This window comes from Plasmopara halstedii (assembly GCF_900000015.1).
Source record: "Plasmopara halstedii genome assembly, contig: Scaffold_2386, whole genome shotgun sequence".
NCBI lineage: Eukaryota > Oomycota > Peronosporomycetes > Peronosporales > Peronosporaceae > Plasmopara > Plasmopara halstedii.
This window is the reverse complement of record NW_020189293.1, coordinates 78,221-95,113: the sequence shown is the minus strand read 5'-3', so window position 1 is coordinate 95,113 and position 16,893 is coordinate 78,221. Positions and strand designations below refer to the sequence as shown.

General features: G+C 42.4%; 2 protein-coding genes across 2 annotated transcripts; one reads left to right on the top strand and one right to left on the bottom strand.

The window, feature by feature from the left end:
* Nucleotides 1–6,398: 6,398 nt before the first annotated feature.
* PHALS_14935 (uncharacterized protein) lies at nt 6,399–7,256 on the bottom strand. The gene has a single exon (XM_036407132.1). The coding sequence runs from the start codon at nt 6,852–6,854 to the stop codon at nt 6,648–6,650; it is 207 nt and encodes a 68-aa protein (XP_036263388.1). The 5' UTR covers nt 6,855–7,256; the 3' UTR covers nt 6,399–6,647.
* Nucleotides 7,257–10,009: 2,753 nt separating this feature from the next.
* Nucleotides 10,010–12,586, top strand: PHALS_03480 (chitin synthase 1; the record flags this gene model as incomplete). Its single annotated transcript, XM_024717695.1, has 1 exon — nt 10,010–12,586. One exon carries the CDS (start codon nt 10,010–10,012, stop codon nt 12,584–12,586), a length of 2,577 nt encoding a protein of 858 aa, XP_024583168.1.
* Nucleotides 12,587–16,893: the final 4,307 nt, after the last annotated feature.

Sequence of the window (16,893 nt, the reverse complement as noted above, 5' to 3'; positions counted from 1 at the left end):
CCACACCACAGCTCCCTTGGGAGAGTGACGGGTCACTCTCATGTAACCCCGTTACAAGTTTACGACAGATGGCGAATTCTGGATGTTAAGAATATGCAAAGTGTAGTCACAGTTCCAGTGGCATTGCCTTTTTCTAAAAATTATACGACACAGCATGAGCAGTTTCTTCTTATTAACTTTTTTGGTTAAGCTGATGGATTTTGATAGCACTTAATGCTGATGAGAGACATACGTTATTCTCTCCCTACAGCGAGTACTTTGGGCGAAATGGTGTTAGAGTGATTGATCATGTTCGGTGTTTATTATGCACCAGATACTTTCAATCGTTTGGTAACGCAGCTATTCAGGTCACGCAAAAACCCATATCGTCAATACATTCATTTATAATCATGCTGAGCACGGAATGCTGGATGTGGTGAGCCACATTTAAAGTTGCGAGCAAAATTCCGCTATTATGAGCTCAGGAGCCCATTGCCAATATTGACAATGTGTCTTGAAACCATTGGATTCTTTTTAATTTGCTTCATTGGAAAGCGAGTTTTGCGAATAGTTATCGCAAACATCGAAACATTGTAGATCGACAAGCACATACGTCTTGGAAAGCTTGAGAAAGTGGATTTTACTTGCATAAGTACAATGCAAACTATGCCGAAATAGCACGATTATTCATTTCTAGAGGATGTCAAATCGTAACGAGGTGCAGTAGGCGGCCAACACGGCCCTAAAGTAAACTTTGTGCAAGCCCCGATGCTGGCTCTTTCGATATCAATTCGGCGACCATACTTCGTTTGCGATGCTTCAGCCTTTGCAATTGGCTTTGGTATGTTCAAAAGAGATGTCAATTGACACGGAAGCGTGACCGCATTTGAACGTCGCCAACACATTTTGCAGAGGAACGTTCTCATCAGATCCTTCTCAGAAAATGGCAAGAAGGATATTTGTGTATGCCGAGTGTATTGCTAAGGCGGGCTACCAACATAATGTGGTGAAGGGATGCGCTTTGTTGGCGTCGCCCCAACTATACCTCGTTGTATGTCATGATGATAATGTTGCCAATTGATGAGAAGATGGGTACAGCATACGAGTCAGACGGAACATGTGTGGCATGACAAAAAGCTTTGAGATGCAACAAATTGGGAGCTCGCGTGTGGGTGCAAGTATGCACCGCTATTCCTTATACTACGGCTTGCTGAAATCCAGCATTTGCTCATATAACACTTAGCGTGAAAAAAAATCTTCATGGTGAAGATCTTAGAGCTCAGAATAGTGTTCGAGGCACATGGTACCCCTTTGAACGATTTAGCTCGCGTTGAGCACTTTTTGATTTTGCTACATGTATCAGTGCATAAGTACCAATGTGCGCACGAGTAAAGCATGTCAACGCTTTAGACCTTCGCCTAGCTTACCAATTTCGGCAGAGTGCTATCAGTACATAAGGATGGACTTTGCTGTCGATGTTTCAAAGACGCCTTTAGTTATGCGGATATTGTGAATTTCGGGGACCATCTGAGGAAGATGATGCTAATTTGCGATAGTAGAATACAGTCACGCTGTTCCTAGAAAAAGTATTCTGCCGAAATTACTTGCCAGTATTAATTGAATTTTACACTTTACAGCAAAGTCCTGGCGAACATTGTCCACGGTGTTTGACACCAGATTGGAGATAACAACCGCTGGCCATTTGCAAACAGATATTCGGACGGTCGGCGTAAATCACGGGCGTGCTGGGGTCATTTGCTCCCAATCATGTGATATTACCTTAAATAAAGCAGATAGACCTCTACTGGCTTGTCAGCATTTTCCTTCGAACAGCTACTTTCTTAACATCCGATCCTAGATGGGCGAAAATAATCTCTGTTGCTACGTGGGCTTATTGAAGCTAAACCACAATCCTGAGTTTGCGAGTCAGATGGATGTGAAGAGCTCTGATGTAGACGTAGACAAGTCTCCTTCATTCCCCGTAGTTTACCGACTGCTGCTCTAAAGCAGCAACGTGATGGCGAAGGTCAGAGAGCAAGTCAGAGACGTATCCTAGTTTCGACGCGATCCGACTCTAAGATAAAGGCGACGCTATGTCTCAACCCAAAGAGCTCAAGTGAGCCAGCCGTTGGGTTGGTCTCCGCTGGCACTGTCCGATGACCAAAGAGAGACTGAGTGCAATAGTTGCCTTTCCCTTGATGAACGGCTAAGTTGGTGAAGACGTGCAGAGTCATCAAAACTGTTTTTTTCGGATGTTACCCAACGAAAACTAATTTTATCGCGTTGTTCGCAAAAATTGCGCCTTTTCGAGAGTTTTGCTGAGCCATTTAACTGATTGCACGGAATGGAAAACCCGGTGCAAGTACAGTGTGAGAAGAAGGTACGCACAGCGTGGAGTTAGACTTCAAGCGCAGTAGTAGCTCTGTCTTAAGAGACAAAACAAGTTTGAAACCGAGTGTGGTCCACGATTTAGTGAGGAGGGTAAGCTCTATGATCTTGTGTTATTACACTTTTGGTTCGATTTTATTAAAATCAATACGAGAGAATTGTACGAAATTTAGGAGTAACTGTTAATATTCATTTAGTTTTAAAGTGTCTGTGCTGATAAAAACGTACATATACACTGCTCATATATATACAGTCTTGAAGTAATAAAGCAAATAAGATAAAAATCACTCCAGAAGCTATCCTACGAACCCAATCTATATGTTTGTTTCCACGGACTCTTTTATTCAAAGCTTCCTCTGTGCATAGTCCACTGTAACCCCATTGCACTGAAAAATGTCTTCTTGTATACGTTAATTATGCTTTCAGAGTAATTGACTTTAAAGTCAGTGTATATATTATTTACATCTTTTGCTGCCCGCCTGCTGACTGCCCTTTTCGAATTTCGACAGTAGCTGCTGTTGCCGGGACGAACGATGCTACGAATGATTCATGACGAGGCATGAATATCTTAAATTCTTGAGACTGGGTCCCCAACTTTACATTATACTTTCGGTACGGACGGTTGTGTTGTATTAGAACTTGCTAAGAGCCTCATCAGCATATTCGTCAATCTGACCGATTGAAAATGGACTGGGGTCAAGTACTGTTCCGATGAGACAACGACCATAATGTTTTAAACAACATTTATTGTCGTGATTTAAGCGATCGAGCGTACCCCATTTGGATAACTCTAACTATAAGTACTTCTACCCTTGATCACAACAGATGGTCTGGGTCGACTTCGGCTATACAAATTGCCAAGAAACTTGTGAAAGCAACTGGAAGCGTTACTACTTACTGGCTGGGTAGGTGCGGTGATGTTATTTTGCGAATGACCGTCTCGAGGGACGCTAGATTTGCGCTGCATGCATCACTGCCTCTTCTATCTGGCTGTCTTTATTGACGAGTTAACCTCAAAATTGTGTGTACCTAATGTAGTCTAAAGCGTACACCTGAAAATTACGCATCGGCAGAATGTGTTGGTCACGACATTACGCTTCTGCAAGCAGGAATTCATTCAAGTGCAGATCAAAAACAATTGCAAATTAGCGTGTAGAGTCTCAAAGCTTTGAATGACACAGTCGTATCCATCCCATTGAAAATAGCTTCTCGTACGAAACAAACAGGTTTTGTATTGTAATGGACTGAGCAAATAAAGTCTATTCCTAGACATGAGATAATCCGTTAAATTAATGATAGATCGCTCATGTTCGTCATAACGCATGTCATTTAAATCGAAAAAGTAATGGTACCACCTTCAGCAACCGCTAAAGATCTTCAGACCACAGCGAATATACGATATTCTGTCTAGCAGTATTGTCTTTCTTGGCTTTCCATGTTTTTAAGACGAACTATTTTCGACTCAATAATCACTGCTACGGCAACGGAAATGAATCAATAACATTACAAAACGTAATGATGTGCAAGATTGTAGCTATTGATGATGCTTCACCTTTACAAGCGCTTTGTTCCGCAACTCATCAGTCCACCTACTTACGAAAGTTGCAAGACGTTTCGTAGCCATGATGTGTTTGAAACCAAGTTGTATACTAAACATCAATGATGCACGCCACTTTTAGAACAAGAGCAAAAAACACCTTGTTTCTGTATGGAAACTAATTACAATGACTACTTAACAGTTTATTTGGCCTTTTCGTGGCCAAAACAGCATAACTCTGGAACAACGTTGAATCTAAAAATGTTGTGGCGTATTGTCAACTTCCTCGTTTAACAACTCGTCAAAATTATCTCGAACAAGTACATCAAAAGCGTATTGCTTTTATGTGCTTGGTGCTATCTTTTGAAGAGGCTGTCGCTAACTTCGTGAAAAACTCAGTAGGCGTTTTCAGAGCACTCATGACATAATTTCGCTGACTGCTCGCATTGACATTCGCCTTGTAATGCAAATTTGTGGTAAAAATACCAATCATCTACATTGGACTTCACCAGGACGTGTTTGATGTCTCTATTATATAGTCGTCTACGGTGCACGATCATTCAAACGAGGAGACTTAAAAGGATTGCTCTTGCACTCTGATAAATTTACGAATGTTTTCCTGTAGCTGTTTTAGCACCTTAAATTATCAAGATTGGTGAGAGTTTGGGCGATAGTCTGACAATAATAATATTTTGAACAACAACTCACTCGCTTCATACATATATTTGTATGTGTTTTTGTCATTAGATATTTGTCAAGAGCATCAAACTACAGTATTCAGGCGTCGCAACCAATATTACAATCCTTATTCAAACTTCTGAAGCTTCGCCAGTATTCCGTATGCAAGAATATTAGCTACGCTATTCTTCTCAACAAGAAGCAGAACAAATTTACATATGTCACAGAAGTCCAGCTTCCGTCATTGTGATATGATCCTTCTTCTTCGACTTAAGCAGGTCCTCAAAATGTAGAGTGCATTTACAAGAGCGTATCGAGGCATTTTGCCTCATACGTATTTTCTGATGCTCTTGCATGTGTGGTGCTCAATGAGCTCTAGCGCTGACGAATTTTGCTTCGCACGCTGCACTTGCAATTCAACCACCAAGGCATACAGCAAGAATATCCTACAAATGCTTTGCGATATGTCATTGCAAAAAACATCGAGTTAAGGATTTTGCTATCGAGACGGATTCAGCCCACGCACGTTCTGATCTCTATGTCCTGTCTGCAATTTTGTTGGACTCGCTGGCCTGAGTGCTCTTGTCTAACCGTCGTCGTATGCTCGCCAACGCAGCCACCTTATGTAGCTGTGAATCTCTCTTTGTGCTTCAACTTTAGCCTCTACAAGTAATGTAAACCTTTTACATTCCGTGCACATCGGCTTGTGAGACACGTATCATTACCTCCAGCCGTAAAACTCGCCTATTAAATATCAGTTTTGAAAAGTGATCTTGCCTCTCTATTTCCGAAGCGCGAGCTGTAGCATCAACATTTGCATGGACCTCAAACGTTCTAGTCTTAATTCACTCAATATATTATAGATATTCTGCAATCTCAGTGTCTTCTTATCTATCGCTGCACTCAGCTTCTTTTCTTCACTCAGATTGAACAGGCGAAAACCGTAGATACTTCTATATACCGACGCATGAAATCATGAATGATTTTCGAAACCACTTTGCACAATGCGAGAAATTGCCGCGGGGATGTCCCACAGGTGCTTGTGGTGTGTGCACATCAAGAATTTCTAAATTACAAAAAAAAAAAATGTGGTGGCTATTAAAATTGGCATTTCCGCCAATTGATGTATGTACGCGGTGAATTTTGAGCGTTTGACAATTGTGGTAAAACGCTGCGATACACCGCTTCTAGAACGAGAATTCGTCTTAAGCTAATGGATGTGGTAGCTATGACCGAGCCAACTTGTTTGTGTGTTTCAATTAAAAGGCTTTGTCAAAATTTCTGTTTCTCGTAAATAATAGGCTTGAAATTCAAGTATGTAATTCACGGTACTTGCACGAATTTATAGTTTCGCAGCATAAATTTACTGAGATGGATAAATACTCTTGGCGTTCTTGCGTTGAGATATTGAAAAAAATTCGGATGTTGCCTCGTCTATGAGCGACGTTATGGAGACCAAACTGACCAGTTTGTAACATTTATGACATCATACCTTACGATGCAATAGATATTAAGGGACATAAGGAACAAAGCACAAAAACCAACTTTAAACAGGAGAAAAGGGTCATTTACATTGATCTATTTCAAAGAAGTATTGCCAAGATATCACACTGAACTCAAGCTTTTCTACACTAATCAAAATAAAAAAAGTCGAAATGTTTGTGAACACTTTTTGAACACTTTTTAGTTTTTTCATGACATTGCTCTCAGGAAAAACAAGCTTGTCAATTCGTCGCTCTTTGATTTAGAATTCAGCGAACATGGCCAAACCACCAAAGCATGTTCGAGGTATCAATGCATACAAAGGGTGAGCAGCGTCAAATTTAGCGTCGTACATGCCCGAATGTAACCAAAAAGTAAGAAAAAGATCAGGATCAAATGCGAAACTAGTGCGTATTTTCACATCAATGACACATTTTTCACTCAAAGAGTTGATCGCATTTTGCATGTTCTTAACGTTACATTGAGCAATTGAGCTCCGAACATGTCGAGCAAGCTTTGCGAGCACTGCAGGAAATACGAGATCGCTTTCCTTCCGCCGCGGCTGTGTCTCACTGCTTTAGTGCTAATGTATTGAAAGTTGCTTTCCTTTGTAGTTCTGGGGCAGCGGAGGATCAAAATGGCGCCGAGTCTTCACACAGATCGTAATTTCATCATATGGACATGATCTCTTGCGATCAAAACGGTTATCAGAGCCGTAAATTGCGTCGACTATGCTAACATACGACACATTGGCAGCATTGCCTCTTTTGAGTCCACCGTTAGTTGCCATCTCCTTGATTCACTTCATTACTTTCGCATAAAATGGAAAAGTGTTGGGTTGATGGGGGTGGTAATTGAGCGAGAAGTTAAGCCTCGTCTTTGGCTCCCTGGCTTGACGCTGCTGAAATGTTGTCCCCAGACATTCATAAATGTGAGAAAAGTCTAGCATCGATACCAGTAGACGTGCCCTCATCGATGCCTTGACACAAATCTGCTCTTCTTGTCGCGTGCAGTGGGCATTTAGTTAAACGAAAGTGTCCGAGTTGCCAACTTTGTCGTCAAAGGTCCATATCCTAACTGGCCACGCCTCCAAGAGTCTTTGCTGTCTGCTTCAAACAAGCAATTCCTGTTAAGGGGGCAATATGATATTTTCCAATTGTTATTGTTATTGTAGATGGACGAGAGAACCCTGAATTTGTATTGACTATAGCAGTTAGCAGGTTAGCATATAAAACCACCTTGTTCATGGCAAAAGGTGGGATTTAACGTGATTAAATGCAGAACCGACTCAGCACTTTCAGATCGACTCCTTTTACGAGTTGCACATTTGAAAAACTTGGAATACAGGTAAGTGGCATTCATATAGTATTCTGAAACACCAACACCTATGAATGTCGCTCGATGAAAACGTTTTGTCATCATCAATTTAGCCACCAAGCATTCAACATGGACTTCATCAGGATGTGTTTGATGTCTCAATTAAATAATCTTCGACAATGCACGATCATCCAGACGAGGACACTTCAAATTACACCAGGATTGCTCTTGGAATTTGATAAATCTAGCTGTTTTAGTATTAAGATGGCTGAGAGTGGCTGTCGATTGGGCGACTGTAAGATTTTATCTAAAGTTCTGTTTTGAACAGAAAAACAAGATTTCCGATCTCATATATATTTGTCGTTAGATATTTTCAACAGCATCGAACTGTTCAGGCGTCACAACCAATATCACAATGGGCTGAAGCCTTTCAAAATAGCTTCGATTGTGTTGCGTTTATAATGGTATACTCGCTACGCGATTCTTATCAACAAGATGCAGAAAAGGTTTGCATATGTCGTAAAAGTCCAGCTTCCGTCGCTGTGATGTGATATCTTTCTCGACTTAAACAGGTCCTTAAATTGTAGAGTGCACCTTAGCCTTTTCAAAGCAATTGCTCTTTTAAGTATTTTCTGACGCTCTTGCATGCGTGGTGCTTGGAAAGCCCTAGCACTGACGAACGTTGCTAAGCACGCTGTACTTGCAATCCAATCACCGAGGCATACGTCAAGAATATCCTGCAAATGCTCTGCGATATGACCTTGCGAAAGACATTGAGTCAAGGAACTTGCCATCGAGACAGATCCAGCCCACGCACGTTCTGACCTTTATGTCCTGTTTGCAATTTGGTTGGACTCGCTGGCCTGGGTGCTCTTGTCCAACCGTCGTCATAACAATCCACCGTATGTAGACCTCGTCAATCTCTCTGCGTGCTTCAGCTTTACATCTTGCAGCTCCGACTGTCTATGATGTAAAAATCCTGAAACTGCTCACGATATTGCAAGTAATACTACTCTGTCGAATGAATCTGAGTAGGACTCGGGACTGTGTGTATCCGGCGTAGGGCTTGTTGTTTGAAGTATTTCTATCTAAGATGCCTGCTTTGACTTTGGGAATCATTTGTTGGTATTGATGTGACTACATAAACAACCCTTTGTATTGCTGTCCAGTCTAGCAATTCTTCGCCAGCGTCGTGTTTGTATCCCACTGATAAACAACAAACATTTGTTCTATTTTTCTAGCTCGAGTAGGACACTGTTAAATAACTCATCAGAAAATCCAAGGTTCATTTTTTGAATTTTCAGACCGCTTTTACTGTGGAAGATACATGCTGATTGTTGATTAGGCCTTCAACGATATCGTGCGATGCTTATAAAGAATTGAGACGGGATCTTGCACGATGGATTTTGACAACCAAGACAAAAAGAAACAGTAGTTTTGCTTGGAATCCTGTTTCTTCGTATGCAGTCATGTTCAAAGTGATCGTTGCTGTCTGATATCGGTAAGTGCAAAGAACATTTTCGATCGTGGACAGCCCACTGACATCTGATTCGGGGTTGCTGGTTTTGTTCGTGTTGGTTTGTATTATGTTCTTCTGGTGCAGAGAATTTTGGATTTGAAGTAAAAAAGAGCCCAACTCATGACATTGCTGGAACGCTCAATCGTGGGTGCATAGGTTTACATTACGAAACTACCTTTGAGCTGATCCGATGTACAGAGCCCAATAATTGGTTAGTGCGGTACTAAAATGCTCTGACTTTTTCCGATATTGCGTAAAAAAGATTACAGAATCACTTATTGTCTTAAGGTAGACTTGTCACAATTCTCTTACATATTCTACTTCCTCTTCTTTGTATGCAGACCAGAATTTCTGCTTACGTATGAATGAGTCACGGTGCTACATTAACAATATGTGCGCATTAATAAAGACAAACATAAAATCGACAAGCTAAACTATTGTCTAACAATTTTGAATGTAAACAAATTGCAGGATGGAGACTGCAGTATGCGATGACGTAGTGTGTAGCAGCTCACCGTACTGAATGCAGGAAAACAATTTGATTGTTACAAATCCGATTATTGTGCTGTCGTCCTTTTGTGCATTTGTAAACATCAATAAATTTGGCTAATGCGTGTGTAAACATAAACAAAAATCTGGTCTCATGTGTTGGTTCCTTGATGTCGAGGCAAAAATTCTTGATTGGTTAAAAAAAATAAAACAACTCGAGTCATTGTCAATATGTATCATATCTAAGGCGTTCTTCTAGCAGTGCGACGCTAGACAGATATCTACTTTTAATCTTAGTTTTTCTTACTCCCGACGTATTTAGTTAACATGTAAATAATTCAGATCTGTATGGCATGTTTACTTTACTGTGAACGTCTCTAATGATTCTAGCTTAAGAAAAATACCACTGTGTACATGAGACTGAGTACCGCTGTGCTTCACTCTTGACTTAAACAGAAGATGCGTGCTATGCTTACGGTATGCTTCAACATAAACCTCACGACACAAACCGAAATTCTGAAAAATAAACCATATGTTAAAAATCCTCATCGGTAACACTTCTTCAGTTTCGTTCACCTTCCATTTTCAAGTTGACTTCAAAAGCCACACACGCATTCAAGATGTCAGTTCTGAGCGAGGACGCTCGATCACCGTTGGGCATCCGGTTTTGTGGACCGGAGCAATGTGTTGCAACATGCACACCAAAGAAAGCTGCATTCTCCCCTGCTAGCATACAAAGCTTGTTTCTAAGCAGTAAATCGCTCACTAATTTACTGCCCACGTACAGCCAAATGCCAACTGTCGAAGAGGCTCAGGCTATTCTTGACCGTGCCGCAATCGCTCTTGGGGCACAACGCTATCGGGATGCGTTGAGACTCTATCTTGACGGTGGATACGCTATGGCCAATATAGCGAAACGTCAAGCAAATCCCGTCATTGACAACCTACTCGCAAGCAAGGCTTTCGAAACGTTGAATTGGTGTTTAAGACTTTCAAACTGGATTGAAGGTCGAGTGAAGGAGAAAAATCCAAGACCAAGAGCTGTCAAAGTTGGAATTCCGGTCGAAACGTGGTTTCAGGACTGGATCGGTCTTTACTTAGACGAGGACGAAGCTCGTCGCATGTGGTACACGCCCGTCTACTGTCCGCAATTAATTGACTTTTCCAGCTCCGGATATCATTTACGTTGTGTGGAGGTAGGCAGACGCCCAAGACTCATGATCTGTATCACTATGTACAATGAAGGACCACAGCAACTTCAAGCGACTCTCAGAAAACTTGCTAATAATTTAACATACCTCAAAGACCATGAAGAAACCCTGAGCTCATTTGGTGGTGAGAACGGATGGCAAAATGTGCTTGTCTGCATCGTCGCTGATGGCCGCGAGCAGGTCAATGATAAGATGCTAGACTATCTGACCACCATTGGGCTTTACGACGAAACCTTGATGACAATCAATAGTGCTGGCATCGGTGCCCGATGCCACCTTTTCGAGCACACGTTGCAACTTTCTGCCAAAGGAAAAAAATTCACGCCGATCCAAGCAATGTTTGCTTTGAAAGAGACGAAGGTCAGTAAGATCGATTCGCATCACTGGTTTTTTAACGCATTCGCGGAACAGATTCAGCCTGAGTATACTGTGATGATGGATGTAGGCACCCTGCTGACCAAGTCAGCTCTATATCATATGCTGTTTGCATTTGAACGCAACCACCAGATCGGAGGGGCATGTGGACAAGTTGCAGTGGATAAACCGTTTGAGAATTTGACTAATTGGGTCATCTCTGCGCAAAACTTCGAATACAAAATTTCAAACATTCTCGACAAGTCGCTTGAGAGCTGCTTTGGCTTTATCAGTGTGCTTCCAGGTGCATTCTCAGCTTACCGATACGAAGCAATTCGTGGAGCTCCACTAAACGCATACTTTCAGACGTTGAACATTGAACTGGGTGTGTTAGGGCCATTTCTTGGCAACATGTATCTCGCGGAGGATCGTATTTTGTCATTTGAAGTCGTGGCACGAAAAGACCGCAATTGGACAACGCATTATGTCAAAGATGCCGTCGCTCGCACTGACGTACCACAAGATCTGATTGGGCTCATTTCACAGCGCAAACGCTGGCTTAACGGTGCGTTCTTCGCCACACTATTCAGTATTTGGAATTGGGATCGCATTTATTTAGAAAGCAACCACTCTAGCATGCGGAAACTGGCCTTCTTGGTGTTTTACCTCTATTACCTGCTGTACATGGCAGTTGCCTATGTAATGCCGGCAAATTTGTACTTGCTTCTCTATTTTATCGTGTTTCAAGGGTTCCAGCAAAATCGGCTTGAGTTTGTCGACACGTCCTTGTATTCGAAAACTGTCCGAGATGGAGCAGTGTATGTGTTCAATTGGGTGTACCTTTTTGGGCTTTTGATCATGATCATCATTGGACTTGGCAACAATCCAAAACATATGAAACTCATGTACTACTTTGCAAGTGCTGCTTTTGGATTCATCATGACTATGTCGTGCCTCGTCGCTGTTGGTGTTTATTTATCAATCCCAGCTAATAATCAACTCATTGCCATCTCCATCCTCACCGTCGGAGTGTTCTTTCTCGGTCCGGCGCTGCATGGTGAGCTTCACCACATTATGCTGACGTTCGTGCACTACATGGCCTTGATCCCAAGCTTTGTCAACATTTTTTCGATCTACTCGTTTTGTAACCTTCAAAATTTGTCGTGGGGCACCAAGGGCTTGCACGATGACCCATTGCAGACTGCCCTGTCTGGTGAGACTGAAACGGATAAGTATAAGGGCATTATCGCTAACCGTCGCGCAGTAGAGGATCGCCGCCGTCAGGAAATTGAGCGTACAGAGACCAGACGAGATATTTTCGAGGCGTTTCGCACCAACATTTTGCTTTCGTGGGTGTCCTCAAATCTCATCTTTGCCCTTTTCGCCGTGTCTCTTTTAAATGCGTCGACGTACATCACAATTTCGTTCAATGTAATGGCGGGCATCAATTTGTGTCGACTTCTTGGGTGCATTGGCCACTGGCTATACATCCACACTGCTGGTCTACGTGACGGCATTTTTGCTGCGTTTGATATGACAACAGGGCGAGTTGCATCTCGTAAAAATATCATCAACAGTTCATCACCGCTTCTTCAAAAGACCAGCGTATCTAAGCCTGCTCGAACACTATGAAGATTTGCTTCTGCGTGTCATCGATCACAATGAGTTGTACATGATTGAAATAAGAGGACGAATAAAAAATGTCTTTGCTCGAATAAGTCAGTTGTGTGTGTTTCTAAATGATTGAGAACTAACCTACCATCTTCACCCAGGTTCTTGCAAGAATCAACCTTTTCAATTCATAAAAGTTAAGGACTCGTTTTTACGTTGTCAACCAAAATTGTATAATAATCGATTATTGATAAAGTTAACTGGAAAACAATCTTGACTCATTTTTAATATTCGGGTTAGTCAACTATAAAGTAGAAGGGATAAGTAAATCAGATTTAAGAAGAAAATTAATGTTGCCCAGCCTCTTGCATATTATAGGTATGTGCATTGTGTCCTCCTCCTCATACCTTTCTTGGAGACGAACATGGTTTGGTAGCTACAGCAACGGGTATAAGAGGAGTGATTATCTGATACATGGCTCGTGTCGTATTTTCTTAATGTATATGAAGAATAGATTTGTACTGCTGCGAAACTACCCCGTGGAAAAGCTTATTTCTCAATTCCATAATTCCATCTGAGAGTTTCTCATTTATTTAGTCTCCCCTTACGCATAACAGGTTCCGCAACTATGCACTATACGATAATTTTTTAATACAACAGCTGAAATGTTTTTACGTTTGGAAATTTCTTGGTTGCGCGATACAAGCATGGCCCTTTTGGAGGATCGTCACTCTCGTTCGTACCGAGTCTTGATCTTGTTACTAATTTGGAACTTCACGTTTTTACTTCTTAGCTTCGCTCTAAGTCGAGGGTGAATATTTCATTGTGTGCGAGCTCCATCATGTTGACGTATCACTTCGCATGGAGGTACCAAGAACGAGTCTGTGCTTATAAACTCACAGAGGGGGGCTGGCCTTTAAAATTGCTATTTTACAGAATATCTGGAGCATATTTTTCTGAGCTTACTATCTTTCATGATATAGGTCTCTCACTGTTTGACATGTCACGTTTACCAAATGCCTCCCTTACGGAGTCCATCATACATACATTCACACTCAAACCAAGTGCAATACAAATTCCGTACAATTGTACAGTATTGTTTCAAGCTCAATTTAACGAATGTGCTAGGTGTGTACACAACATTTTCGTGCTTACCCCTAAACACCTCCCTCACTATGATGTGAACAACTCTGAGGCTCGCATTCATTCTGTCTTTTTTGCTCAGTACGCAATTGTTACCACTCCAAAAGCAACTACTACGTTTGCCTCCACCCTCTGCATTTTACCGTGTCTACTCAGAAGAGCATACTTATACCGGAGTCCGATTTTGTGCGCTTTAGCAGATTGCTTAACAAACCAACGGATAAGGTGCGATCCTCGCGACCAATGCAATGATTGCAAGACACGGCAGAAATACCGGGGTTTTCTCCAATCAGAACGGTTGGAACGACTCCGGGTCATTTCTCCGTGCCCTTTCCCAACGGTGAGAAGCACGCGACACACCACCGTGAAACTTGTGACAATGTCCAGCCTGACACCAATGAGCTGGATTGCTCAAGAAGCCGAGCTTTTTAACAGCAAGCGCAAGAATCTCGCTGAATTGTGCTTATCATATCGTGATTGTGGCTTTAAACCGTATGAACAACTTTAACGCGTAGAAGCGGATCCCTTACACGTCTTTGCGCGGGCCTTCCCATCATACCAAGAGCAAAGCAAGCACCAAAAACTCGCTCCGCGAACGGTTCTTATCCCCACCGGTCATCACTTCTCAGAAGTACCACCTGCGCTTGGAACAGCACTACACTCCATGAAGAATGCCTTTGGGCACCCAGATCTGGCTAGACAGCCGATAAGAACAAACTCTATTTGCGCATTGGGGAAAATTTATGCGTCCTCTCACCCGTATTTCAGCTTTATAAGCCAGTTGTAGCGAAGAAAATGTTCGTCTAGAGTGTCGTAGTGGTACCCATCACCTTCAAAATTTGCTGTTTACAGCTCTGCTTGTCTCCACAAGACAGCTATGTCAGCTATCAATAAAGGCCGCAAGGTCGGTTGCAATTTGCTAGCGGGAAGCACACTGCTGCGTTTGATCTTGTATATTCGCCGGGGTAAACGACGCGCGGTGGCCGGCACGAGCACCAGGACAATCTTGCCGGAGTGGTGCCTCAAGCACCCATCTGTTTTCAATCGAGTATGAATTTAGCTTCAACAGACCGAAACAGCCCTGATGCACCGCCCCGACCTACGAGACCTTCTACGTGAGGTGGGCCATTTTTTGGTCATTGAGCAGCGCCGACGACGGTTACTCCCCTACGCGGCTGGCTCTAGTGAGTTTTCTCGGGTTTTGCGACGCGATGGTATTGACTCCGTTCGAACGTGTCAGCGCACGTTCGAGATTTCGATAAGCCAAAACTAAGATTTTCTATCTAAGCTTTGTCATCGTACTGTCTGGCTTGACGCACCTCAGAGATTTAAAACCTCCTCGCCGGTTTAAAGCAGAATGTAGCTTGAACACAGATGGTAGTAAAGACATTTCTTTGTCTACACTAGAGCTGTTTACATTCAACCGTATCGTATGAGCGGACTCGTGGTATGGCTTTGGTAAGCCCACAGAGACCACAGGATGCGTTGCTCTCTTCGAGATGTTAATCCTTTTGCTGTGACCGTGATTGGTTAGATATGACCTCGTCTCAAGTACCCCGCAGGCAGACAGGTTACAATGTTTCGTAAAACGTTTTGCTCCATAACATAGTCGTGTATGTTCCGTCTTCATCTGTCACTGGCGGGTTGTTTTGCACATGCTGGCTATCAGGAAGACAAGTTGTTCTTCAGATCCTTCACCCATTAGGACCGGAGCCAGTTTTTGGCGGTAAAGAGGCACTTGGGGACTCACAAACCACTTTTGTAAGAATGGGCGTAGACCCGAAGACGCATGTTGTAACGGAGTATCATAAGTTTGTGTTCTATTTCGTTACGGATTCGGTACAGTTGTACTGAACACAATACCGTAGAGATGTACAAATTCACATTGCTTATTGGTGTGATTGTGATCATTTATCCTTGGTATACTATGATGAATGCCGAAAAAATAGAGTCTGGAGTTCAAGAGGGCTGCTAGCAGTACGTTAGAAAATGGAATAAGTGTAAAAAATGTTTTCAGTGTAAGCTCGAAATGCATTTATTCTAAAATATTTACGCTTGCAAAAGCTGGACTAACTAAGCATCTGACTACGGTATAGGTTCTCGGGCATGCCGGGCACGAGCGCACAAACCTTACCTCTGTGCATTTGACGATTTCTGTGTGCGAAGTGAATGGTCACCCTGATGCAAATGTACTGCGCTATTTGATACATAATTATTAAGTCGGAACAACTTCTATTTTCACAAATACATCGAGTATATTATCCATCACGCAATTCATGCGCTTCGTTTGATTATCTGATTGCTGATGGCCAGCAGTTAGCATTATTCATTTGGTTCGAGGTCCCTCAAATATCCAACAAATTTTGCTGTCATTCCCAAATCTATTCAAAACCAAGGCTTCACTAGCCATTACATGAAGGTACATCTTTGTATCTTCTCTATGGATTGTTGAAATTTCTAAAAGAAGCTCACAGTATGGTATTTTTAAAGCTTACGTGGCATCTTTATAAAACCACAAACTTTCTATGTGATATAGAGTGCTAGTTCCTACTTGGGGATCTGTACTGGTGACAGGACCGACGTGTCTCTGTCTTTCGAAGTGGGTGGTATCAAGTAAAAAACTGTTCTTCTCCCTCCACGTCGGGAAATGCTTCCTTGTCGCACAAGCGTGTGTGTGTGCTTGAGGGACTCTTGTGAACAGGGTCCTCTTACAGGAAATGTTTGATGACGTTACGCTGTTTTCTTGGTAGGGCATCGAAGTGTCACGTAGTATTTGGTTCCGGGAAAAAAATAATTATATGTCGCACGAGTGGTATTTCATCAGCAAATGATATAATGGACCCGCAGGATCTCTTCGAATAGCTGCCCCACTCCCCCCACTCAAAGATCGGCGAGTGTCCCCTATTAAACATATCTTCATGGTGGATGACGAGCTCGATTCTTCCTCCAAGACCAACTTCGGTAAATTCGCCGTCTTCGGCTCGCTAAACATATTCCCAACAGATAGTGTTTTTATGTGACGGGGTTACACGTATCCTGATATGAAGGGGTGGTTCACACAAGATGGTGGGACCATACAAGGGTGTGAGTTACATAGATGGTGTAGCGGGGTTACACGTACCCTGGAAACAGGGGTGTGTGTCACACGAGATGGGCATGACGTGACTGCACCCAAACAAGAATAT